Source organism: Falco cherrug, chromosome 2, assembly GCF_023634085.1.
Source record: "Falco cherrug isolate bFalChe1 chromosome 2, bFalChe1.pri, whole genome shotgun sequence".
Lineage (NCBI taxonomy): Eukaryota > Metazoa > Chordata > Aves > Falconiformes > Falconidae > Falco > Falco cherrug.
The window spans coordinates 72,466,174-72,493,233 of NC_073698.1; the positions used below are offsets into that span (position 1 = coordinate 72,466,174).

Consider the following 27,060-nt stretch of genomic DNA (forward strand, 5'->3'; position numbering starts at 1 on the left):
CAATTGTCAATTTAAAACTCAGGAAAAACAGTGTCAGATGACACATGTCAGCATACAAAAAGTCCAGAACAAAATAACTGTGCAAAAATACGGTATTTCCCCAACAGCGTAAAATTATGCTGTTAAAGGGTACTTTATAGTACAGCTGCCCAATTGTATCAATTGTGGTAGAAGACCACAGCTGTACTTAAAATTTTAACCTATCACTCCTTGACATCCAAATGTTTCAAAATGTAACCTGCAACTAAACTTTTGTTTAGTTATTCTTTCTTTTTGATGCACCTCGTGATAGCTTGAAGAAAGAACCTCTGACATAGGTCAAGAAAGGCCAAGCCCAAAGTATAAAGCCACCACAATGTGTTAGCTGTGTGGTAGGATCAAACTTCTTCAGTTTACTTATACTGGTTATATAACTCCCCATGTGAACAACCATTAGCCCTTTCCAGTTCCCAATAACAAATTATGTTGAAAATAAACTATAGCTAAAAAGGGGTAGTTGTTATTTTTTTATTAGCTTACTACAAAATGCAGAGTGAAAAAAATCGTCATTTTATGCCTTATTAATGGAAATATAAATCCATATTCATAGAGTCAGTAGGATTTTCTGAAAGCTTTATCTCCATGGCAATGGCAGTGCAGTGCAACATAGTGAATCTGTAGATGAGGGCTGAAGACATTGGCAGCAAGATAAAAACAAAAAATGACCCCCAGCATGAAGCTTTTAGAAATAGGCAATTATTTGGGTTTACTAGGCAAGATAAAATTTTATTTTAGCTTTGATAGTGATTCAAATACAAATATTTCCCACATACTGAGTTTCCCCTTCTTCAGTCTTACAAACTCATTTGGTATAAAACTAAAGTACTTAATATACATTTAGTATAAAACTCCAGTACTTAAAGGGTCAGTACAAAGACAGAGGTGTTCTCTTCACAAGCAGCCACATGGAGAAAAGGGGCAACAAGTACAAGTTGCACTGGGAGAGATTTCATCTCAACATAGGGAAAAAAAATTTATGGTGAGAACAATTAACCACCGGAACAACCTCCTCAGGGATGTGGTAGAGTCCCCATCGCTGGAGGTTTTCAAGACACAATGGGACAGGGTGCCAGATAGACTCATCCAGGCTCCTTTTCTCATGAAATGTTAGACCAGATGGCACTCCGAGGTCTCTTCCAACCTGAGCTATTCTGGGATTCTTTGAAAACAGAGTAAATGCTACAGTAGCTCTGCCTGTGAACAGTAGTTCATGATGCATTGATGGTTGGATTTCAATCCATTCCTAATTATAGTTAATTCAAAATACCTGCGACCCAGCTGAAGGAAACAGTGCTTAATAGTTCCATTGTTGCCTACTGCTAGAGGTAAAATTATTGATTGGAGTAAGGTAAAGTTATCTCTAAAATATAATCAGACAGAAGACAAACGGAGCTTTCATTCATCAGCTGTTTTCCAATCCAAAATAAATTCCACTTGCAAAATTGAGTTTTATTGCTTTTTGCTACATTTTAAAGTGGGAGCATATCTTAATAGAATTTTGTGTACTTTAATGTGATAATGACTGCAAGTATTACATCACTCAGGATTATTTTAAAAACACATAGGATCTTTCGAAAACTGAACTGGATGAACTAAATTTGCCTGGCCAGACACAGGTTAAATTCAGTGTACACTAATTTATAATCATATATTGATTAAATGTAGTTGCAAATCATGTGTTATTAATTTACAGAAATCTGAAATAATTAAATTCACTGTTCTCTATTAAAAGTTCCAAGTATTAATCTCAAATTGTGGAATTAACCAGTGGCTGTACCAATGCTGTGATCACCAACAGGAAGAAAATTCAGTCTCATATTCCAAAACAAAACTTTTAGTCAAAATTTGGACATTTTAAAATTTATTTATCATCAGTATTAGAAGGGATAACAACTTCACTAAAATATAAATTACTATCTAGAATTGTGTGTGTGTATATATATATATACATATTAGGCAGTAAAGCAGAAGGCAGCTTTAATTAAAAAATTCTCCCTTTCTACAGGAAAAAATCATCTACTAGGAAGCATTTGGTGCAATATGCTACTGCAGTTCAGATATGGAGAAAAACCAGAATAGTTAGCTGCCAAGGCAGTATAGCAGGCTTCAGATATGTGATCACTATTAACACAAAGAGAAAAAGCAACCAATCCCTTTGAAAACGTTAGCTCTTTACCCTACTACAGTAGGAATATTTGAAGTTTTGATTTCCGTTTAGATGATCAAAAAAAGTCCAAACAAGCATTTTGCACACATGTCTACTACTGATTGCTGGCTATAAAAGACCAAGTCCAAAACCATAACAATAAAGTACCTTATGGTTACTGGAGTAAAGAGCAGCATAGTGGTAACGTTGTCCAAAAATGCAGAAAGAATTGCAGCAATGAGGCACAGAAGCGTAATCATAGCCCACACCTTGCCTCTAGAGAATCTATAAGCCTAATAAAACCAAACAAATAGAAACAAAATTAAGGGACTAGATGTCTAGATGTCTCTGGCTTAGTTTTCAAAAAAAGTTAGATAAAACTTCACCAAACATGATGCAACAGTGAGTTCAGAGCGTTTAGTACTCCATGCACCTCCTAGAGCATCCTCTCCAGTATTAATTAATGTAGCAAGAAAACACTTTGTGGAAGTGGGCAAACATTTCCATCATGCAGAGGAAGAAACAAGCCTGAAGAGACACCATGTTCTACTCTCAGGCATGAAGGGGGTCTGTGGCAAGAGCAGGGCTGAGCTCCCATCTTCTGCCTGCATGGCTGGGTGGACTAACATGGTTCAGACCTCCCTCCCCCTCCCTCTCCATGTGCTGGGACACATTCCTCATCCACAGAGCAGCACTGCCAGATCTACACAGTCTGGACATCTACACAGGCAGGAGTTGTGTCCACCCATGTTTTGTTCAGGGATTCTGTGCTCAAAGCAGTCCTCTTGTCACTTTTGTTTTCTTTCTTCCAAACCTTCTCAAGAAAATTCAGCTTTTCAGCAGGTGAAGGAGTCCCTCGCTATGGGTAATATTTGCTTTACAACCAAACCATCAAAATTACCCTTTTCATGTAATCTCTGGTTCTGCTACTGTACAAAATTCTGCAGCCATTTTTCATGTGTGATCATAAAGCTAGTGATAGTTCCCATATTTCCTCTCCCCCTACTGTCAGGCACAAAATACAGATTTCAGTTACAGCAGAACTGCAGTCCTGGGGAAGTCAATGGAATAACTCGGCTTTATTTTTTGCCCATATGCTTGTGTACCCTGCTGGGGGCTTTTATCTTTCTCTTGTAGAAACAGAATTGCCTTAAGGGCTTCCTTTCATCCCTAAGAGATTTTTCAAAATTACAAGTTGACAACTGTAATTTCTAATGTGTAAGTCTACACTGCTCTAAGAAAGGTTCTTCAAAGATAGTATATAGTGTAACAGTTCTGATTAAATACTAACTTGATTAATCTAGTAATAATCAAGAGTACCAAAACAAGTCTACCTTTACCGCACAGTAGTCAAAGAATCCAGTCTCTGAAAATATGGCCACCAAAAGCATCTACCAAAAGATGAAGAAAAAGAAAATAGCTTGCAACTGGACTATTACACAAAAACAAAGCAATGTAATCTGTGATTCTGACAAAAGTCCTTCTTATCAGACACAGCTCTAAGAATATTATCATCTTTGTATGAGGTTATCCACTACAGTTGCTAGATATCTCTTGTTAATGCATCATACAGTGAAATTTAGTTCTCAGCATAAACAGACTGTAAATGTCATGCTAGTCCGGTTGAATTTTATTTGTAGTGACTAAGTGGGCATCATACATTAAGTACTCAATGAATCTCCCTTATGTCATTAATCAAGAAAAGCCAATAAGTATGTTTGCTTGCTGCAGTAATGCTCTACAGAATGCAGAAGATGATATATAGTGGCTCCAAGAATTACTTGCTTTTTCCCACATTTCTGAGAGGTTTCCTCTCCTTCCATTTTTACTCGCAACGTATGTTATTTTGCTTTCTGTGGGAAAGGCAGGGAGCAGTGTCAGGAAATAAGAAAAGCTCCAAATGGCAACAGATAATTGTATTTTTTTCTTTATAAATTGTGTATTTTGTGTTAGAGCCTAACAGCATTTGGAAAACTCTTTTTACCATAAATAGCTCTGGGCAAAGTGGTTGAAATAATATATGATTATAATCTAATAAGAGATTTTTCCTCCATTCCTGTTTTGCTGCTTTTTTTTTTTTCCTCCAAACACACCACTGACTAAGACAAAGAAAACTACTTTTCCAGCACAGTGTGTTTGAGGAAGGTTTTGAGTAAAAAAAATAAACAAGGTAAATGAGAGTGATACTACTTGGCACTTACACAGGTCATTCCTTTTATAGATCTCAAGGATATTTTCAGTATGTTATCAACACAATTTTACAGACTTAAAAAAAAACCAACCAAAAAAAACCCCCAAAAACCAGAATAAGATCAACATTTTCAAAAGGCTCCTTCAGAGGTCTGAACATCCTCCCTGTTTTTAAATCCCTCAAGGCCCAAATTTTCATCATAACATGTCTCAGTAGAGTGCAATTAACAACACCTTAAAAAGAGAAACATCTCTATATTGAATGTGATTATTTCAGCACAGAGCACAAGGTGCATTTTAGTTACCATTCCAAACAGCAGCGCTAGTGTGTCATAATCAATCCACTCCACCACTTTGACCATACTTGGCCTCTGCAATCAAACAATACAATTACCTGTGAATGCCATGAAACACCTAACTTGTGATTAGCCATGAAATATAAACTCCACTTAATTGATGAACCATTTAAATAAGCTATGAAGGAAATCAATAAGTGTTCCTACAAGGTACACAAAAAAGGACTCTGTTATTATCATTATTACTATTATTATTATTATTATTATTATTATTATTACTACTGATTCAAAGTACTGCTGACATCCTAAGTGGGTCATTACCAAAAGCCTACATTAGGCTATTGATTTATCTAGTTGTTCCTTATGTAGCATTACAGAAATAAAAGATAACCAAATTATATGGTACACCCCAGTTTCCTCTTTGGTAAGAGAACAAAAGCATACCACTTCACCTGTGAGCAAACCGGAGGTGATTTAAGGGAACATAGCAATGATGTGGTGACTAGTTATAAGAAAAACAGAGAAAATCATTCAGAGGTTTCACTAAATATCAACTAAGAGTAAGCAGTGGGGGAAACAAAAGGATTCGAAGATGTAAGCATGAGGTGTAATTATTTAGGGTAGCATAAGGCAATGTATTTCCATTTAGGTTTGCTTGGTAACCTAACATTACTGAAAATAACAGTGTTAAAGTAACTCTGAATTAAGCTAAAAATGTTTGTACTCCACTTCCTGCAAATCAGAGCAAAACGGCATCAACTGGCTTTTTTCTACTCTTCTTAACTATACCCTAGGCTGATTTGTTCTCCCCAAGATGCTTCCCCATCCCAATATCTGCTCTACCATCTCTCTCTCTTAAAAAACACTGCTCTGCCATGTGCCTAGGGGCAAATATGGAAATTTATGATATCACACCGAGAAACAAAGTGAACAAAGTGAGCATTTACAGTTTGATAACTTACCTCCCCAACAGTAGCTAAGGCGGCTAAAGCTGCCAGAGAGCCCAGCATCGCTGCAAGGGTCCTGTGAACAATCTGCAACAAAGGGCAAGAATTGACCAGAGATGACCCTAAACATCTCCTTACTATTAAAAAGGAGAAAGGAAAAGGGATAAAAATTTCTGTAGTTGATTATTTTCCCAGTTTGTTTGGGTTTGTTGGTTTTGTTCTTATTCCATCCCCTTTCAAAAAGACCTGAACAAAGAATGGCTGATTACTTTGCCTCACTTCAGTATGTTATTTAGGAAAAAGAAAAAGAAAAAAAACCCAAACCATCATGCCCATGCAAAACCTTGCTAGGAAGTCTCAGCTCTGATCTCAAGGTAGAGAAGTGACTTCGGCATCAGTTTCTTCTATTCGCCAACAGGTGACACAAGACAGAAAGCAATTAATCTTCCTTAAGTATCAAAAAGCCTACTCCTTTTTGCCTCCCTTCAACAGCCCACAGGAAGAACACGCGTGACCAGGAGATCCTCCACCTCATTCTTTAGAGTTGCTTGTTTATCTCCAATGTGTACAAGCAATCCCCAAGCAAATAGCTCAGATCTGGGGCAGATGCACCCTACACATACACAAACATACTAGACTGAGTTTCTATTTTGTGGCCAGGGGCACAGGTAGGCCTGTCAAGCCTGTACCCCCGCTTTTTGTCTCACATACACAGTTTTCTTCCTTCATAAAGTGTTCTTTTACATCAGCATTTTCTCTACAAAGTGGTTTGTCTTCAAGAAAGCCATATACTTCAGCTAAAATCCATTGGATGGCTTTGCCACACTCTCCTCAATTCCTCAAAAGCTGCTTTCACCAGACTGACCCAGCTTTGAGCAGCACTTCTTCTCCATCTCTACTGATCCTCTAGTATACAAGCAACGCATCTAAAAATAGCACCCAAGCCTCTGACCACAACACAGACATTCATTTAATGCTGCAACAGTTATTGCAATATATTGACATTTGTCCACATCTATGTATCTAATAAATAAATTGCACTTAAAATTCTCAAGGACAAAGTATAAAGGCAAGCATGCCCTGAAAGCATGCTCTTTCCTCCAAGTGCTCATTTGTAGTTAAGTAATCCACCACGTCTCAAAGATTACAGCTTGTGTAAAACAACTCAGTTAAAGTAAGAACGTAATTAATGAAAATCACAAAAGATTGAATCTGATTAACAGCATTTACTATTAATGTGTTTAAATATTATCCAGACACAAGTAAGAATTCATTTCTGAGAAAGAAATAAGGCATATTTCTGAGAAAGAAATATTTCATTTGCTGCTAATTTCATAAGAAATACTTTACTGATAAGAAACAATAGGATGTGGACATCTCAAGCCTCTCCTGCCTGCTTGTAAAGGAAAAGAAAAAAGGAAATATTTGGCTTTGCTTTTTCTTCCAGAACATAATTTTTTAACAGTAACAGTAAACAACTAAGCAATTTACCAAATTACTAGAAAAATAAATACATAAATTACTAATTCAGTGATAAGTCAAAAGAAAAATCTCATTCTCCTATGTTTTTCTCCAAAATGTACCTGGAGAGTAACGTATTCATAGTGATAAAACAGATCAGACCAACGTGTTTCCATCCTAATGACCTGAAAGTACATAGCACAGATAACAGCTCCCACCAGCTCCCACAGCAGCATGTGTGATAAGTTACTGTTTCATCTTTGATATCCAGTTTCAGAGTGTTGGTATGAAAGTACACATGATTCTGCAAAGGTAAGGAGCATTTGATAACTTTTGAGTTGTGGCTGACAATGGGGTGCAGCAATTAGACCTTACAGGTCTCTCCTATAAAAGCCATGAAGCAGAGGTGTGGGTTAGGGAAGGGGATCAGCTTACTAGGACAAAGCATGTTCAAGGGTAAACTACTGGGGAACCGTCAGCTGTCCTCAGACTGGAGTCTTTCTCCTTATCTAATCACCACCCACACTACATAGCTCTTTTGCAGTTCTCAGAAAGATATCAGGGATTTTCTGAGATTTGATTGGCTTTAGATTTTTCACATATTTCCACGTAAACATTTTTGCTGTCACTATTGTATACTTAATTGCACATATTGAGTTGACTGCCTTTTCAGTTTCCAAGAGTTTGCTGTCACCTATGGGTGAAATTTGCTTTAATTTCTGCAGAAAGATAGGAAAATTGCTTTACAAATGGAGTTGTCTGTCAGCCCCTTCACCCTGGTGATTTCCAAGAAGGATATACAAAAGTATATCCTGAAGAATGAACAAACACTATTCAGGTGCAAAGCTCTACTATAAAAAAACTTGTCAAATGTACAGCTCTTCATTCCAGCAAACTATTAAGTGGAAGTTATACAGTAACACAAAGCCTGGAAAGCACACTTATGTAAGTTCAGAGACATGTAAATATTCAGAAGTTGAGACTGGGGGAGGTTTAGCAAAGAGTGGATTAATCTTTAATTTTTTGTTCACTAAAGCAAACCCCAAACAAATAATATATATTTTGAAGTATTTTTTAAAGCTTACAAATGGAGAAATTAACACATGCAGGTCTAAGCTGTGACACTCTTTGAATCACAGTTCTGTCCAATACCTATTTGGAGGGCATTGTATTAGGTAAAATTCCATTATTATCTTTGGAAAATAGTACAAACCTGATCCAAACACTTTGAAGTCCCATAGGAGGATGAGCATCATTTCGGGATGAATCTCAGAGTCTATCCCTGAATGAAAGCTCAGATGCAGAATTGACAGAGCACAGGAATAAATTAACACATAAATTTAACCCTAGAAAAGCTAAGAGATTTGGTGGACTCCTGAATCTAAAGACATTTTGAAAGATTAAGTGAGAAATCATCTGTATTTATCCGATCCTTCTCATGCTTAAGAAAGTGCATACCTTTGTGTATTGTCTAGTAAGCAAAGACAGTTACACTGAAAGAACTCTGATTCATGCCAAGTTTCTCTCTTGAATAGGAATTGCCTATAAGATCACAGATTTCAGTTGGCTGCATTAGCCTGACTGGGTAGAATTTTCATTTTACAGGCTAGGAATGGAAGCAGAAGGAAATGGTGGGCGAAAAGTTACTTCAGTAGCAAGGATAAACGAACTCCGGTGGAAGACTCGTCATAATGTGTCCTTATCAAAGACACTGAAGTAGTCAATACCCCTTGTGGATCTTACTATGGTACCTACATTTCCCTCTCTGTTTCATCTCTCTTTTTCAAAATCCATCTCCCAGCACTGATAAAGTCTTGCCTGGACCACTGTTCAGCTACACAGTACTCATTGTATGACATGACATACATGACAAAAACCATCACTAAAATTCTTTCCATTCTGCACATCTCATAAAAGCCCTTCTTTTGTCTCACCTTTCATTCTCTCTCCAACTTGCCTCTCATCTGCATTGCTGTTTCTACTCTCTTGCACATAAATACCTCCTCACATGCTCTCTGGCCTTTCTCATTCTGTCACAGTGACCTTTTAGTTTCTTCTCACTCTTATTTCTTCCATCCCACAACTGGAGCCTCGCATTTCAATGATTCAGTCAGTTTTAGCACACTCTTTAAAATGCACTTATAAAAGTTCCTTGCCTCATTTCTTGGAAAGGTTTCTTAAAAAAACAAGCAATGGCCATTGGGATGAAAAAGAACAGACAAGGAAGATACAAAGCTTTTAGTCTTGCCAGTCTGCATGCTAGAGCTCCCCACCTCCCAACCCAGCTACAACCCTTATAATCGCTTCTCAGAAAAGACATCTTCACCATCAACATCACCTTTATTTTTTTCTCAAGAATGCCTAGCAATGTTGACTTAATGAAACAGTAAAGTATAGTGCTTGCCTTTCACAAAGGGACAGTTATCTCAATACAAACTGATACTGAAAACAATGCAGCCCAGATTTCACTCTCACAGTGCTTGACTCGGTCACAGGGATCACTGACACAGGATATCAGCAGGCTGAGAGCTGAAGAGATTTCAGAAAAGTGAATGGATATTTACAGAATGTTATGTAAGTAGTGAAAAAAAACCAAAGCTGCAACAACAGAGGCTCTTGAAAATAACATCAGCAATGTAGGTATGGTGATAGCAACATCATAGGGTCATGCTATAGAGTCAATTCAGAGTAGGCAAGGATTAGGAAAAACTTCTATAATAACAATTTTGTTTCATAACTATCTGTAGAAAGTTTGTCTCATGATTACCTGCTGTGTGATAAACACAATGTGCTGAATGCTAGTTCTGTATGATAGCTTCCACTCTCTTAATTCAGGAGTTAATTCTAACGTAAGAAACGAAAGCTGCCTAAATCATTTATGCTGCAACTTTTCATGCTTGTTATTAATTAATAACATACATTTCCAGAGCTATAATGCAAACCAGATTTAGACAAGCTAGACCTCTCCAGGTTTAAATTTCTTTATCTGAAAGTGCTTTGGAATGTTTGCACAGAGTTCATCAAATCTTTTGCTACACTGCAACAGCATCATTATAAAAATGATTCAAAATTCCAAACACTTTATCTTGTTCAGTGCTCCAGGAGGTAAAAGGAAATTATTTAGAAGCCAATTGAATGGTGACCTGTATGCTATTTCAGAGCATACATTTCCCATCTGGAATCCAGGGCATGCATATTTCCAAAATGTGCTTCTGAAGATATTTGATAAATAATAAATCATACCAGACATTTTATTCCCACAAGTCCTTCTTTATAAGTGATAAATGGCAGCTGAAAGATGACTGTCAGTGACTTTAACATAAAGATTCAAATGCAGCCTCAATTCATTTCTTATCCATTTTTTCTCCAGTGATGACTGTTGCATTAAACTACTTATTTTACTGAGAAATTAATTTCCATTTGATAGAGTGCATCATCGCTGCATTTCAACAGGAGGCAATTATTCCCAAGCCTATATCCACATATGGATGTTACGCATTTTCCACCTATCTCCAGAGGAGCTGAGTCTTTCTCTCTAAAATTAACAGCCAAATCCCTCTTAGATTTTATAAAGTCTCTGGTTCAATCCTTCATTCTCAAGGGACAAAGAGGGAGAGAAGGGGAGGAAAATTTGCTCTAGGACAGCTTTATTTCTGACTTTATGTTTTATAACTATTCTTTCTTATGCTTTAATAAGGGTTTATTAGGTTAAAAGAAGATATCCCTAGCAGTGGAAGAGGGCTTTTTTCGAAGACAAGGATTTTGTTTTTCCTAAAGGTAATCAAGACAGTATTAGCCTGACTGCCTCTGGAAATGTGCTCCTCAATCAGATCCCTTGATAGAGGTAATCTTACTGTCAAATACTTTGTAAGTTTTGGTGGTCTGCTTTGCCTTGGACCATTACAGCTGTTTTAGCAGGATGCAGATGAAATTCAGTCTTTAATGTTGCACATATTTGATCCACTTACAGTTTGGAAAATTAATGCTGAAGTCTGAAACTGGCATCAGAAGCTGAAATCAAAACTGAAATTTGCAGAAAAACAACGGTAATTTAGCTAACTAATTTAGGTAATTTTTCCTAAGTCTTTCAAGCAGCATAATTGAAAATGTGGGCTTATGATGGAAAACAAGGGTCACAAAAAGCCTTGCAATACTTTGAACTCTTCCCTGCAGTAGATCGACCTCAAAGCTGAATAGCATCAACTTCTCAGTTAATGAAAATTTGCTTTACTTCTGGCAAATTGCACAATTTGAACAGAATATAAACCAATAGAGTAGAGATACAGGATATAGTCAGGTACAGATGAGATCAGAGCAGAAAAGGAAGGTCAATGAGACCAGACGTATTTACTTGATTTTCTTAATGCTTGCCTATACTGAAGAGACCATCTAACCAGTACTGGCTGCTTAGTGAAGGCATAAAAGCATACCTCCCCTTCAGCTGGTGATGGCAGCTAATGCTTTACCTCCTCACCCTCCTCTCCTCTGTTGCTCCCTATACAAGCTCTGCAGAAGCAGTTCTGTGCCTTCTTCAGCTGCAGGGCATTTTTCCTAGCACGTGGAAACCCCTTACAGGGGACGTGTCTCAACAACTAGTGCAAAATGAATGATAACAGAAAATTAATTGCCTTAGAATTACTTAGTTAAGCAGTAACTAGTAAATTCTGTAGGGATTTTAATGAGGCAAAAGGGACTTGCTTGGCATAGTTTAGAAAGTATGACTTAAACTCATGCAGTATTCAGGGATGGACTAAAGCAGCTCTTGAGGCAAGCACATAGGGTACAGCTGCTGAAAGATGATGCACATCAAGTATCCCAAAGTGACCACAAGCATCAAAAAAACCAGTGATAGCAAGAACAGCTATTTATATCTTTGCAGATTAGGACACTATCTATATGTATTCTGTAAATGCAGACGTGAAAAATAAAATAAAACTTTACACTAGGTTAAATTTTTAGAAAATATTATTATTAGTCTCATTTTTGTAAGTCAAACTATGTCAAAACTGCATCACCATACATAAGTATGCCTTTCTTGAAAATAAAAACAACCCTGGACCAATAGCTTACTAATTTTTACAAGAATTCAATGGTGATTCAGTACAATAGTTAGTTCTGCCATATGCATGACATATGTGCCCAAGATCAGTTAAAAGCACAGATTGGAGAGGTCTGTGGACTTGGAAACATTAGCTGCGTATTTTAGTACTAACATTCGTTCTCATTAATTGCATAATAAATGGCTGATCCCTGTAACTGTGAAAATAACACCCCATATACATTGAATAAGCTCTTTTTACAGACAAATTCCCAAGCCTGAAAGACTTGGGGTTTTGTAAAATACAAACATTAGATTCTATAGCAAACTGTGTAACTCCTGAAGAACATCTACACCACCCCAAGGTAAGAAAGCATCCATCTATGACATTCTGCTATAATATCCATTTTCACTCGGATAGTGTGCCAAATTACTTGTTCTGATTCAATGTCAGTGGAGAAAGTCATGGTATAAACAACTCTGCCTTAGGGAAAGGCACAAAAGGCTGCAATTTGCCACTTCTCTAATGCAATGCTTCAAAATATAAGACAGCATTACACAAGATGATTATCTTAAATAGAAGGTGATTAAAAGTAATACTACATAGTATCCAAGACAAGTTAACGCCTGTGTTAATTCACTTTTATTCCTATGATATTTTGACTGAGCAGGCTAAGAAATACAAGGTAGGGGTATCTTGGGAGTTTTGTCTGGGATAGCCCTGACATTCTATGATTAAGTGACTACATCGTTTCACCAGCTGACATCAATTCTTCCTATATGTAAGACACTATGCATAGAAGGAGGGGGGGGGGGGGGAGGGGAAGAGACTGACATAAGGAGATCAAATTATTTTCTGTGGATAAATTATCTGATTAATTCATTTCCCTCATCTATATAGAAAATCTATAAGCTGATTCTAGATTCTGCAAAGGTATTTGTTACTCCATAGCTCTATCAATGTCTTTGAATGAACAATGTGCACAATTTGCAATATTTTCACTATCTATGAACTTTCTTCCCCAGCAATATCACTGCTTGTTGTTTGTAGAGAAAACTGGATGGGTGAAAGCTTCATGCTGATATGGAACATTGAATTAACTGGTTCAAAGTAGTACTTGAATGATGCAAGGATAAACATATCTTTACTGTATGAGATGAACAAGACTATTGAAATCCTTATATTTTAATGCCTTGGAAACCTGAGGGAAAAGCAAAGGTGGAGAAAAGTGTGGAGCCAGGAAGGAAGCAGAAAAACAGCAATTGTACAGAAAATCCGGAAGGGTTTATTCCCTTATAATGAGGGTTGGAATGGCTGGTTGACTTCTATGCTGACTCTGGTTTTGAGATAACCTCCCACCTCAGAATATTACTAATGAGAACTAAGGATAAAAAGGTATAGCATCATGCCTAGTAAATATTTCTATCAGATTCATACAAAAAAGAGAACTCTGCCATATCTGTATCATTACAGCCACAGGTGGATGTTTTCTAGCCTCTACCTCTTGGGATGGTTCTGATATAAGAAAATTATTTTTATACACCTCCAAGAAACACCAGAAGGGGAATATCCAGTAACATCTGATAGTTTGAGATCTCCTCAGAGTTAAATCTTAAAAGTGAATCTTTTTATTTCCTGTGAATTTGGGGGTTTTGTCTTAATATGAAATTGCCAGAGGCATGCAGAGATGAATGAGCTGATGTTCTGTAAGTCAGGACCTTGAGTCAGGTCAAATTAATAGAAAGTGGAGCCCTGTGGAAAGACAGGATGGTGATCATTTTTATGTGCCAAGGCACCTCAGTCCTGTAATATTTCAGCTACAAAAAACATTCACTATATGACTAAAGTAGAGAGATCTGTTCATGAGCCAGTAAAGGGCTGATGTTGCTACCTAGAAGATGATAAACCAGACCGCTACTGTGGGCTGACATGACCAAAGCTGTTGTATATTGACAGGCTGACCTGGCAACAAGTCTTCAGTCATTCAAAACCCTTTTGCAGGACCCTTTTGTCCTGCAAAAAATCCAGTCTTTCTGCACCTATCTCAGCAGGCTTTGCTGCCTCCATCCACTCCGCATGCCTTGATATCATTCCTGATGTACACCCTTACACCCTCATTATGTTTGAGGTTTTGAACATTTTCTGAAACTGCAAAAGATGCCACCATCTGTATTTCCCTAGCTATCTCAGCATACTCAAGACTTACAAGACTGAGTTTCTAGTAAAGAAATCACATGCAGCAAAACACAAAAGTGAGGGGCAGACTTATTTTACTTTCCCTGTATGAATCTTCATCAGCCTTCTTTTAATATTAACGTAATACGACTACACAGAATTACAGCCACGCACTGTGAACAACAGTATGGCAAACTGCAGCACTCACATTACTTTAGCCAGCAGTTACTCTGGAGAATCTTTCATCCCTGATATCTCCTTATTTTCTTCTCTGGACCTTTTCTCTTCTTTAGGTCATGCCATTACATCTACCTCCAAGCCTGGCCCCTACACTCTCTCATGTTTGTTCATTCACTGTTGCCCTTGCTCTTGCTGAAGGAAGATATTTGGGGAGCCAAAAGAAGCTGAGTTGTTCTCATCCCTGTTTGTGTGCTTTAGAAGCGCATGTGTGTTGTCTAACACCTTGTTAAAATTTTGAGATTTCACTGCGCTCTACCCCCCTGGTTGCCATAGGCAGGGTAGAAGCTGAACAGCAGCATTCAATTAAGCTAATTTAATGTTCTATTGCTTGTCTCAAACAAAAAGGAAAAATACCAACCTACAACATATCTAGTATGCAAGGCAGGGCAACACATTTGTGCTTGACAGGCTTCCACAAATTGAACAAAATACAGTTAAAAATTAGTTTTGAAAGGCAATAGAAAATAGAAAATGGACATTTGGAAATCAGTTTTTACACTTAGTGTTGAAAATATGACTCCTATTATTTCAGAAAATAGTATTCTCTGAAAAGTGGAGCCTGTGGGTGACAGCATCTTTTAAAGCAGACAATCCTATTAAGTCCTTAGAATAGCAAGCAGCACCATCCAGTGGCAATTTTTTCCTATTAAGTCCTTAATTAAGGCCAATTTTCACACTACAGAAGTACCACAGTACCCAAAAGAAGATATTTTTCCTTAAAGTACACACATTCAGAACAGAGCCAGACTTCTACCAAGATAGCTCTAACAATTAGACGGGCAATAGTGAGTGTAAAATCAATATTCATATTGTATTAATAATACAAAACCGTTGTTATAACATTTCAAGCTGGGATCCAGCTGAGGATTATGCTTGCTGTTATACTGTATTTTTGTTTGAATTTAAATGTCTTCCATCCCTGTCTTACAGCACTCTGCTTCCTTGACACTTCCTTTGTTGCAGTTACAGCAGGTGAAAATGAGTGTAGTTTATCTCACTGGTGCTGGCTCTGTCCTGTTGGAGCCAACTTGGTGGCCGTGGCTCTGCTCTACCTCAGTAGTAGAAATCCTGGAACCTCAGGGGTACTGATCCAATGCTTCTCATAAGAAGCAACTCATAATGCTCCTTCACAACTGCTTTACAGTCATGTTCAGCCTCTCAAAATGCACAGAGGTCACATCCTAAATCTCCTAAATCACAGAAGGTGGGGAATGACTGCTTAATTGCTAGTTGAGTCACAGACTGTTCTCTCTGGGAGAAAATCTGTCACTATGGGGGACAGGACAGATGGATCTGCCTCATGTGTGGATCCCCTTGTTCAATCCAGTCCTCCAGCACCTATCTCAGCAGGCTTTGCTGTCTCTTATCTACTTTGCTTCACTTGATACCATTCCCAATGCACACCTTCAGTTTATGTCCTAAAAGCATTAGTCATGGGGACTGCAAAACTGTCTTAATTACACTGCATATATTCAGCTGCAGGTGGGGAGGAGGAAGAAAAAAAAGAGTAAACTTTTAAATGCTAATAGTGCTTTAGGGTCCTGGGGTCTCGAGACCAGATCCACAACCACATGTTGCCCAGGAAGGATGCAGCTAGCCTGCTCCCAAAGGGAGCTAGATTTTTCTTCAAGCTAAGTTTTTCTACTGGATTTTACAGTTTAGGTTTCACTACACTGGATTCAGGTTCCATGCAGCTCACTGGTGTCACATTTATGATTTCTGCCTCAGGCTGGGAAGTTCCCTCTCCAGGCCCTACCTCTCAGCTTTTTTTCTGTCTCACTGTAAAACACTGCAGATAATCAAGACAATATCAAGGTAGCCTTCTCTCTCCCCTGGTCAGGATCAGTAGTCTCTCAAGGAAGGAAAAGTGTGCAGGACAGCATCCTTGCCCTGCTGGAAGCTGGGCCCGTCCCACAGAATAGGCTTTCCTGTTCTGTCCCAGTCTTGGGCTCTCTTGCTCCCTCCCACCCCAAGACAGGAGGGCAGATGAGAGTAAATATTTATTCTCACCCAGTGAGGTATGGCTCAGACTCTTCACCAAAGAGGATAGATAGTTCATTCTGGTAAACTGCCTGATTTTTCTGCCAGCTCCTACAGCAGTGCCTTAATTCCACTTCACAATTTTCCCGTCTTAGCACAAATGAAAACAATAGCAGCAGGAATATATTCTCTCCCACAAAAGCCAGGAAGACCAGCAGCTAAGATTTTCTTTTTTACATTGGCTTTTCCAATAAAGGCTGTGGATTTTATTCCACCACTTTGTTACCAGTCTTTTGGTAGGATATATGTGGAGGTGGGAACACTCTAATCCACACTCTTCTCTGTCCATATTTGAAGGCAGATAATTATGAGAATGGATGGGAAGTAAGAAACCATGCTGAGTAAGCTGATCACTAGTTTCTGTGACTTTCCTCATCAGAAAAATTCTCCCTTAAGATTAGCCTATTGTCATCACTTACTATTACATTTTGTATACCAGTGAGTATTTCTTCTGTTTTCCTATTCCCTCTCTGAAGTGTAATTTTCCGTGTACAAATAAGGAGCCTTAGTGTGAGCATAGACAGGAGTAATAACAAACATTTCATTGTAAAAATGCTTCCTGCATGGAAACACTGGTTCAACTAGGCCACAATGCTAGTAAAATGGTCAGGCTGAACTGCATAAAAGTTTTGCTGTCTGAAGCTAATTTCTGCTGGTTAGATGCTATTAAAAATCACTCTGCTATGAGTTAAAGAAATTAAGCTTAGGGGATGTTTATTCATAATTTAAGCTAGTTAATAATACAGAAGTAATATGGAGAGAAACTGACACTCTCCGTTTCCACTGAAGTAATAAAAATTGTGATTATAAGTCCCTACCTCGTGCTAGTAAAAAGTTAGAGCTTTTAAGGACAGATATTGCACTTTAAAGTATTTGTGTTTTAATGAGAAATAAAGACATGTTATTCAACATGTCAGATCATTAAAAAGCCATTTGAAAGATCCTGGCAAGATCTTTTTTAGGGCTACCTACAAGACAGGATATGAAACTAAATGATAGCTCCTGTGATAAAACAAGCCCTGTGGAGATTCTCACAGAACTTCTGATACTTGCTGGTATCACTCTCCTGCCATTTGATGTGCTATTGGTATCTCTTCTCTTTTTTTTCTTATAAAATGAATGTTATTCTGCCTTTTATCCTGACCAAATAAAATGTCTTATAAAATAGCTTTTAACAGGCTATTACCTTCATACTTGTTTCTGCTGGCTCATTTAAGTATCATAAATAGCTAACACTCCATTTTAACCCACAGCATAAACCAAATATCTTATTAAAGGAAAATATTGGACAAGGGCACACAATAATTAATTCAAATTAATAAACTCTGTCCTTTAATAATAAATGTTTAACATTTGTCCTTACATATTTCTAATTAATGCAGCCCCAACATAGCTGCAAATATGTAGTTAATAATTATTTCAAAAGAACTTCATTGACTCAAAAAACTTCTTTAAATACCAATAAGACTTCATAATATTAACAGATATTTTAAGATATAGATAGGCAGATAGATTTCATTTCAGGGTAACCACTGTATTATCCCATTCTTTATGGGATAATACAAGCAAAAAAAAGGAGAAACTAAAGATATCTTACTGTATTGCAAAGAGGAAACAATGAGATTTTATCTACACTACTTTTCCTTGACTATGCTGTACCACCAGAAACAGCCATATACCACTGTTTATAGAGTTTGAGTGAATAGGGTATAAACAGTCACTTTAGTTATATACATAGAAAAAGGCTTTGCTGCAAAAAGAATGAAAATCAAAGAAAGCAAAAGACAAAATGCACTCCTAACTGAAAGAACAAAGATGTTTGGAGCAGAAAACTGTAAAAATTAAATTTTCTAAGATTTTTTTGTTTGAATTTTTTTTAAGTTCTCAGTCAAAAGAAGCTACACATTTTGAGGATCAAAACTAGAAGGAGCCTATCTTGAAATACATTGTGAACTAATGTAGTACAGCAACATCAGCTTAGAACTCTGTACATCAGCACTTTATATGAGATATCCCTGTAGATTCATGTGAAAACATACTCATAGCCCATCATACGTGTGTTCCTCAGTAATCCTGAAGGGTCAGATGGTAAAGCTGAGATCAACAAAGGCAAGCCTGGCACACTTCTGGGGTTTATTTTTAACATACATGTAATATAATTTCCTGTGCAGTGTAGACTTCCAAGAACAAAATGAAACACTTCATTGTTTTCAACAAGTCTATAAAATGCTATAGGTTGGATAAATTCAAAAATACCACAAGCAGCAGATTTTTTTTTCTCCTTTCTCCTCTGGGAGAAGGAGAGGGAACAGAAGACTGAAATGAAAAGAGAGAACTGATCAATATTTGGAGAAAAATCAATTTGAAGACAATGAATGTCTAGTTACTGAAGGAAAGGATGATTACATGGGGGAAAAAAGAAAGAACCCACAGATATCAAACAGCAAATGTAACTGAGGGATGTTCATCTAAAGAGAGTTAAAAGCAATATACCAAAAGGGACAAGTAGGCAAAAGTATACTCAAGGGGCAGGGTAGGACTGTGAAGTAAGAAAATAATTGTATTTGTGGTAAGAATAAAATAATAAATAAATAAATAAAAAATAATAAAAAGAAATCATTAGAACTTAAAGAGAAAGAATAGACATCTTCTTTTACCAGAAATTTTATGAATACATAATACACAATCAGCTTCAAAAGAAACAACACTTAAATGTCGGAAGAAACATGGTTCCACAGCTTAGCGTGTTTCCTGAAGAGCAGCACATCCTAAGACAGTAAGGCTTCTCCACTGACAAGGACTAGCTAGTACTTGACATGCATTGACCTCTATGCCAAGAGGCAAATAGCTACCTCAAAGCAGAATTTACCCAGCGTCTTTACAGTGGTGTAGGTTTGGAGAAAATGACAATTTACAGTAAATGCACTTCATTTTCCAGCTGGCATCTCTTACTTCATCAGTTTTTCCCATCGCATGTATCTGCAGGAGGCAGAATTCCTTGCAGCATGTTCTTGCAAGAAGTCCTGCACACTCCCTGGTGACTAAGGTAGCAAAGGGCAAGGGGAGAAGGGGAAGGAAGGAAGAATTAAAAGATGAGGACAGTGGGGTTGAGGAGATTGTGGGCACAAGATCTATGATTCATGTTTGGGGAAAAAGGCTGTGCAGGAGGAGCAAGAGGCACACCTTCAGGTGGCTCTTGGGAGTTGTAACAGGTAAAAAGCTTCCTCTTCTTCATCATTATAAGAAATTACATCAAAATATAGCTCTAAAACTTGTTTGGGTGTCCACACTGTCTAAAGTTGAATCTATATTGCCAATGATAATGAATAAAACACAGGAAACCAATAAAGACTGATAAAAGATAGGGAGCAGCAACACTGAAAATGAAAATCCATGAGAGAGAGCTTCTGCAGCAAAACCAATTGATTTTTGTTATAGTGAAAACTGCTAATGGAATAGAGAATGCAATGTGTTGAGAAAGCAGGACTTCAGGCACTAAAGTTCTAAATACTGAATATAACATAAGCCACTATTACATACTCTAACAATATTAACATCCATCTCTCCCAAGAGATTTGTGAGGGAGCCAAACAACAGTCAAGGCTTTTTTTTCTATGATAGTTATTTCCAGCTTACGTATTTATTTTTTAAAATTTACTCTAGTTGTAGCATTTGTCATTCCTACAGATGTTATGGAGAAAATCGATGACTTCATGATGCAATAGGCGACTTTCCACATTTTAAAATTCAAAAAAGTTCACTTATAAGTATCTATTTCTGCCTTTGAATTTGCAGAAATGATTTTGCTCCCAACATCAGAATTTTTTTCCTTTATCTTTTCACAGAAACAATAAGCTAATGAGTTGTTGAAAAGTTTTTTTTCTAAAAAGAACAGGAAAATGCATGCTTTCCTTGGCTTTGCTTTCCGGTTTCAAGCTTTTACTTCCTTTTACACATGAATTGTTCCAAAGCAGCTTTCTAGGACGCAAACACAGAACTACCCTTTACATACATTAAAAGCCTGTTGTGCATCATTGGGGCTTTTCGAAAACTAAAAGCTGCATTTAAAAGTATTAGGATTATTTTAGTACTGTGCTGCATGCCTACATGCATTCATAGTAAAATCTAGTCCAATCCCCCTCCACACTTAATATTATATCTATTTGCTCATTTATAAAGTACATAAAGGCACTTTTATCTTCATAAATAAATCACCATTGCTGAATGACATAATCTAAATGTCTAAAGCATCTGTCATGTTGTATGCACCCATTATTGAGATTTGATTAGAAGGTGTTCAACTATCTTACCATTTCAGGATGAAAAGTTTAAAATACGCAAGGGATGTAGAAGAATAATGAGCATGCTGGACGTATTTACTATAGAGCACCTTGTAGACTTGATTTGATTCACCTGTGTTTCATATCAGTGTAAATCAGGTGTGATTCAACTTGAAGAATTCATTGACAGTGTGGATGCATACATGATTAAAAAATAATTTCCCCCCCCATATCTGTTCTTTATTTCAATAAAGACAGTAAGTGTTTTCAGTTCAAAGTCAGTTGGAGCCCTATGCTGTTTCTGACATCCATCCTTAGTGCAATGTAATGTATTTTCATCAAGTTTGGTACCTCAAGGCTTTGGATTAATGTTGCAATATATGTTTAAAGTTCCTTGTCCCTTGACTTCTCTGTGCTAACTCAGACTCCATTTCTTCTTTAAATAATACAGTAAAATATTTTCTAAACATCATTTATTTAAAAGCGTGCTTAGTTTAACCTTTTAAAAGGACACTAAATCCATAGTTTGATATGCCTTAAAGAAGGGAATAATCAAAGCTTTTTTTTTTCTTTTATCTTATCTTAAAAGGTCTAAAATTAAAAAAAAAAAACCAACAAACAAACTTAAAAACAGATTTTCTACACCTTTTATAACCCAGACTTACTTTCACTCTCACAGCCAAACCATAATTCTGTTACAATATTAAAACACTAATAGGTCCTAATAGAAAAATACACAAGACTACTGTAACATCAATATAACTTGTCAAAATCAGTTACAATTTATAATAATTTCCTCACTTATATCTTATTCATTCCATTAGCAACACTGATGATACAGCAAGGATTCATATACACATTTTAAAAGTATATTAAAGCCCAAGACTGAAACCCTTCCTTGTGCTCCATTTATAATGTAGGGGGAAAAAAAAATCAAAATACAAACTTGGCTTACTTCCAGTATGATCAGCACATAGACGCCTACTAAGATGATGGATGCAATTGTTACTTGTGCCTCTATATTTGCATGAAGGTATTGATGCTTCATGGAGAGAGGAACACTTCCAGGCTCCTGTAGGAAAGCTTGAATGTTTATGAAGATGGTGCCTCTGGTGAAAGAAATAGAAGTTTTGCTTATTTCTGGAATGAAGTACCATTAGTTTTATTTATGTATTCATTTTCTATTAAGTACCTATAAATACATGTATATGTGTTCTACCTTTACAATTGCAAGCAGTTTTTCAAACATTTTCACTCTATCCATCTAAACAGCATTGTTTAGAAAGTAACTCGAGTACAAACCAGCTTTGTAAAACCATTTAAAAAGCCACAAGTCAACCTTTCCTGCCCCTCTGAAACAGGCAGTGATAGAACATTTTTAATACATTTGTATTTGTCTATTCCTTCTTAGTCAAGCCTATGTAAACTACTACTTCAGTGGATCATTTATCAGTCTTTCAGCCAACCTGTTGAGTATCTGAAAGGTTCTAGTTGTGATGATTTGCTGATTTCTTCTTGAACTTAAGGGTAGAGACCAGTTGTATACCACCTGCAAGAGAGTCACATTTGGCAATATTAATAAAAGTCAGTGAAAATGATACGTCTCTGATCTAGGGTTTTATTCTTTCTCCTGTTCATTTTTGTGGTCAGGGCATAACACAGACTAGCCTAAATTAGTTTCACCTGATTAGATACTTTACAGGTGTTCAGGCTGGAGCAAACTCATCCTCATTCCCTCAATCAATCGGTGAAGTAAGAGATACCTCCAGGAGGTGCTTCAGAGAGGGGATGCTAAATCACACTTTGCATTGACTATTAGGAGCATCTAGGGCAGCTAGGCTCAAAGATAACTATATGGTTCACTCCCAAGGACTGCCTGGGAACAAAACTAATATACTTGAGGTACAGGTGATAGAAGGCCCAGAAGCATCACACTCCCAGGTATTATGAAGAGAACATGGAAGAATTTCAGTAAATAAAACTCCTGTTTGCTGATCTTCTAGCAAAAAGAAACAAAAAATCTCAAGAAAATAAATACTTTCTGAAATTTTGCCTATTATTACACACTGATATTCATGCAAGTTTTGCCAAATACACTCTTTAAATGTAGATACAGATATTATCTCTCTTTTAAAGAGGAGGGACTTAAAAAAAACCACAAAACTTCAAATTTCATTAATTGTAGCCTAAATCCTAAACCTGTCCTGACTATGTGTGATACAAAGTGCAGAAGAAAAAAATGGCGTAATCAGCCAGCTTGGAACATCTGACACAGAGAAATACATGAGGAGCATGCAGGCAGAGAAGGTTAATTTAGCTACCTAGTCCTTTGGTCATGTCAGGACCACAGCTGGCACACCAGCAGAGGTGGGCTGCTGCAGCCAACTGCATGCTGGCTGCCCCACAGCGGTGTGAAGGCTGCTTGGAGATCACTGCCAGCAGCCTTCTCATCACTGGGGTGGGTGGTTTATGACAGTAATTGCCATTATGAAATTGTTTTCCATTCTGAGGTAGTCGGAATAATCCTTTACTGTAGACCATGAGGTTGTGTGTAAGCACAAATACTGATGGCACTGTTCAGCTGTACTGTCACTGGTAGAGGCAGGCCACCCTGTCACATATACAGAATGAGAGGCAGTTGGTTTATGTAAATGTTATTTAATAAATGATGAAGCTTATTTTTATTTTTCAGTGATATACAATGACAGGCTGTAAAAGATCCTCCTTCACCAAGCTCTCCGTGACAGAGCAGTAGGAACTTGTTACAAACATCAATAATGAGAAAGCCTTAAGAGAAATAAAGCAAATAAGTGTGACACGTTTGAGAAAATAATTTGCCACAAAATGTGAAAATGTATTTCAATAAGTGCAAAAAGGCACTTTGCACTTGTTTCTTCCTCTAAAACAACTTTTGAAGCATTGACGATTTTAAACACAAGAACTTCCATGCCAAGTGTCAGTCAAGGAACATAAGTTTTACAAAATTTACAAGAACAAAATAGTTAGGAAACTAAAGGAAGTATTTTAAAGACAGAAGAAAATATAACTTTACTCTTATTATAATAAGTTCTCTAATGCTGACATAGATACTCTTCATAGCAGGGAAAAGAATGACCATTTAATCCACACAATGGTGGTGGAAATATAAGTGATAAAACACACTTCAGAAGAAGTAAAAGAAAATATAAGACCATCACCTGCTGCTGGCGTCTCCTCCTAGATCCAGCATCTTCAGTCTGGCTGATTTGTACTACAATGTATTCCTCTGTTTGCTGATCAGCTACATCTGCTACAAATGGACCTCCTATGTCTAACTTCAACAGAGCAGAATCACGAAAATCGGTTAGATTCATAGCTGTTAATAAAGTTAAGGTGAAAATTTCAGGCTGTACAAATACCAGAAGGAAAAAAAAATTAGTAAACTTGTATTGAAAAACACATTCTTCAGCTAAAATACTTAAGAAACAATGACAAGAACAAAATGGATGTCTACTTCCTCATCAAGTAGCACTATTTTGTCTGGGTTTCCAAAGGAAACAGGAGTTACAAGTTAAGAACAAATCTGTTTGATTTGAGACTTTTGAGATCGCCAGTGCTTTCAGCTGACACTGTAGAAGTACCAAAGCTCCAAAATAACATAGGAATACACAGAGAGACAGAGAAGTAAAGCTATTTAAATGCTTGTACTAGATGAAAGGCTGCATCATTATCTCAGCAATTTAAACATCACAGAATTTCTACTGGGGAAAACATTGTTGAAGCTCCAACCACAGGGAAAAGTAAACCAGAATCAATGTCTTATTCGTGCCTGGTCAAAATTTTACTCACAATTCTTCAAACATCTGAAAGACATATTTTCAAGTTCCTGTTTGCTGGAGTATTCACAGATTTTCTCCTCCAGCTCCCTGGTCTACTTTTTCTTTCTTTCTTTCTTGGATATCTAGCATGAGTTGTGGTCAAACCACATTCTTTCTCTAATATAAATGAGAAATCAGCCAACCATTATCAACAAATCCATTGGAAGTCTGGCTTTATTAGTCCCAATAAATCTAGAACTATTTAAACTTATTATTGTGATAGTCCACTGCTGGCATGGTTGAGAAAGAAGTGTACCTACAGTTTGGGAAAGAGGGAAAGCCTAAGCTTTTAAACTCTTCACAGCCCATTTGTTACTGTAATGGAGCAATGTTGTAATTGTTTTGCTCCTATCTGTGACCAGATAGACAGCCAAGGCATCACCAAACAAACAAACAAACCAACCAACCAAACCACCTAAGATAGGAAAGAAGAGACTTGATTTTACACATTTACATCCTGTTGAAATCATGCCACTTAATCACACGCTTGAGTATCTTCACAGTTTTAACATCTGACATTTAATTGAGCATACTACAAAGAGTGAATCTGTTGCAAAAAAAGTGCAAGACCATATACCTACCAGAAAGATTCTCCCAGAAAGATATTTTCTTGCCCACAGAACTCAGAGATTTTAACAGTAGAAGAAAAAACACAATATGGTCCGAGGGGACTCAGGACAGTGCTGTGCCCTGCTTCCCAGTGAGCCCCAGTAAGGTTATCCATGGTAGACCAGTCTCTAATGAGGAAAGCTTTGTGACATTATGCTGGGGTCCTTCATATTTAAAAGAGTTGCTGCTTCTGTCCACATTCCCAGCAGAAGAACTGGATGTAGAAAAGAGGTATCTTTCACACTAAACACAAGAAGACCCTAGCAGAGCTAGTGGCAGTTGAGCAGTCAGTGCATTGCAAAGTAACATAAATGTCATCCTGCTTAGCACAGTGAACAGAGCAATCACCACCAGCGTCACTCACATGCCATTCATTAAGAATGAACCTCCCAAGCATCTATTTGCTTAAAAGAGTTACACAGGAAAGAAGAAGAAGAATAAAAAAAAAACCAACTCAGATGCTACACATCAGGAGACCAACTCCAGTCAAAAGAATTTACACACACAGGCCTTAGCTGAGTCATAGTTGCCTCCCGGTCCATAGTAGTCACCTTGGTAGTCTCCATAGTATGTGTAGGGCATCAAGCCAAGCATCTTGGACTCATCAAGTATAAACACAAATTATAATAGTTTTCTTCTAGTTCTAAAGGTTTGAAGTGTGATTTGGCATCATAGTTTTTCTGTGTCCTAATTAATACATAATATTAGTCTCAAGTCTCAATATAGCTATACCTTTAACTAGAGACATTAGCTATACCTTCTAAAAGGCCTGCTGACCTGAAGTCATTAACCCAATGATTTAGGACGCCTCTTGACAGTCTGCCTATTATTAAGAGTGTAGCCAGCGATACATGTCTTGAAAAGCTTCAGGTGCATATAATTATGGCAGCTTCCTTTTAAGCAATACTTTTAAAATAAATGCTGTAATTACCTAGATGACACATTCAGGAGCTATTATAAAGGTTGATTAAAATTAAAGGGGGAAAAATTCAAACCTTATTTTTAAGAAGAGTGTTTCCTTCCTTCTTTTCCTATAAAGATGAGGATACTTAAGTTTTCCATTCCTTTCTGTGCATTTATAAAACCTTCAGGAAGGCCCTAGCAATGCAGGTTCTCCTTTGATTGCAAGCGGAACTGAACATCATTCACCAGTCTGCATTGAGGCTCTGAAATCCCATCAGTTATCTTTCTCCAAACAATATTTACAGACTGTCATAACTCCATTGTTAGACTGCAGCAGATCACAGCCTTTATGAAAGGTAGAATCAAAATAAACCAGGAGGAAACCTCAGCCATGCTTATATGAATCAAAATGAGATATTTTTTTTTTATCAAGCTGCTCTTCAAAATATTTCTGCCTTATCTTGGTTTTTATGTTTCCCTTAAATTGCCAGAATATGATTTCCTCTATATTTTAATCATTCAGATGTGACCAACTTTCGAGAAAACTATCTTTTTACTTTAATATCCCTTTTTATTCTGCAACTTAACCATGCTAGGACTTTTTGTCTTTTCTGAACTTTTTTTGTAACGTGTCCTCCAGTACGTGCCTTTAAAGCAAAAATCTCCCTGACAAAATTTACAGCCAGAGCTGTTATTTTTTATTTCACTTCGGCTAAGCTGCCTCATTTTTATGTAGTTCCATTCTTTAAATTATATTACTGATGTGAATTATCCTGTCAAGGGATTGGGGTTTCTGTATACTTTGCGAACCATTACACAGTGGCTGTCTGTATTTACA

At 37.1% G+C, this 27,060-nt stretch overlaps 1 protein-coding gene across 1 annotated transcript in view; it reads right to left on the reverse strand.

Annotated features, from left to right (window-relative positions):
* The window catches only part of OCA2 (OCA2 melanosomal transmembrane protein), a 176,489-nt gene that overhangs the window by 116,037 nt on the left and 33,392 nt on the right, over positions 1-27,060 (reverse strand). Inside the window, exons 6-12 of the mRNA XM_027804503.2 lie at positions 24,051-24,208; positions 22,320-22,402; positions 21,809-21,962; positions 5,634-5,705; positions 4,681-4,746; positions 3,520-3,576; positions 2,354-2,478 (exon numbers count right to left, since the gene is read on the reverse strand). Coding sequence (XP_027660304.1) covers positions 2,354-2,478; positions 3,520-3,576; positions 4,681-4,746; positions 5,634-5,705; positions 21,809-21,962; positions 22,320-22,402; positions 24,051-24,208 — 715 coding nt within the window. The remainder of the gene's footprint in view (positions 1-2,353; positions 2,479-3,519; positions 3,577-4,680; positions 4,747-5,633; positions 5,706-21,808; positions 21,963-22,319; positions 22,403-24,050; positions 24,209-27,060) is intronic.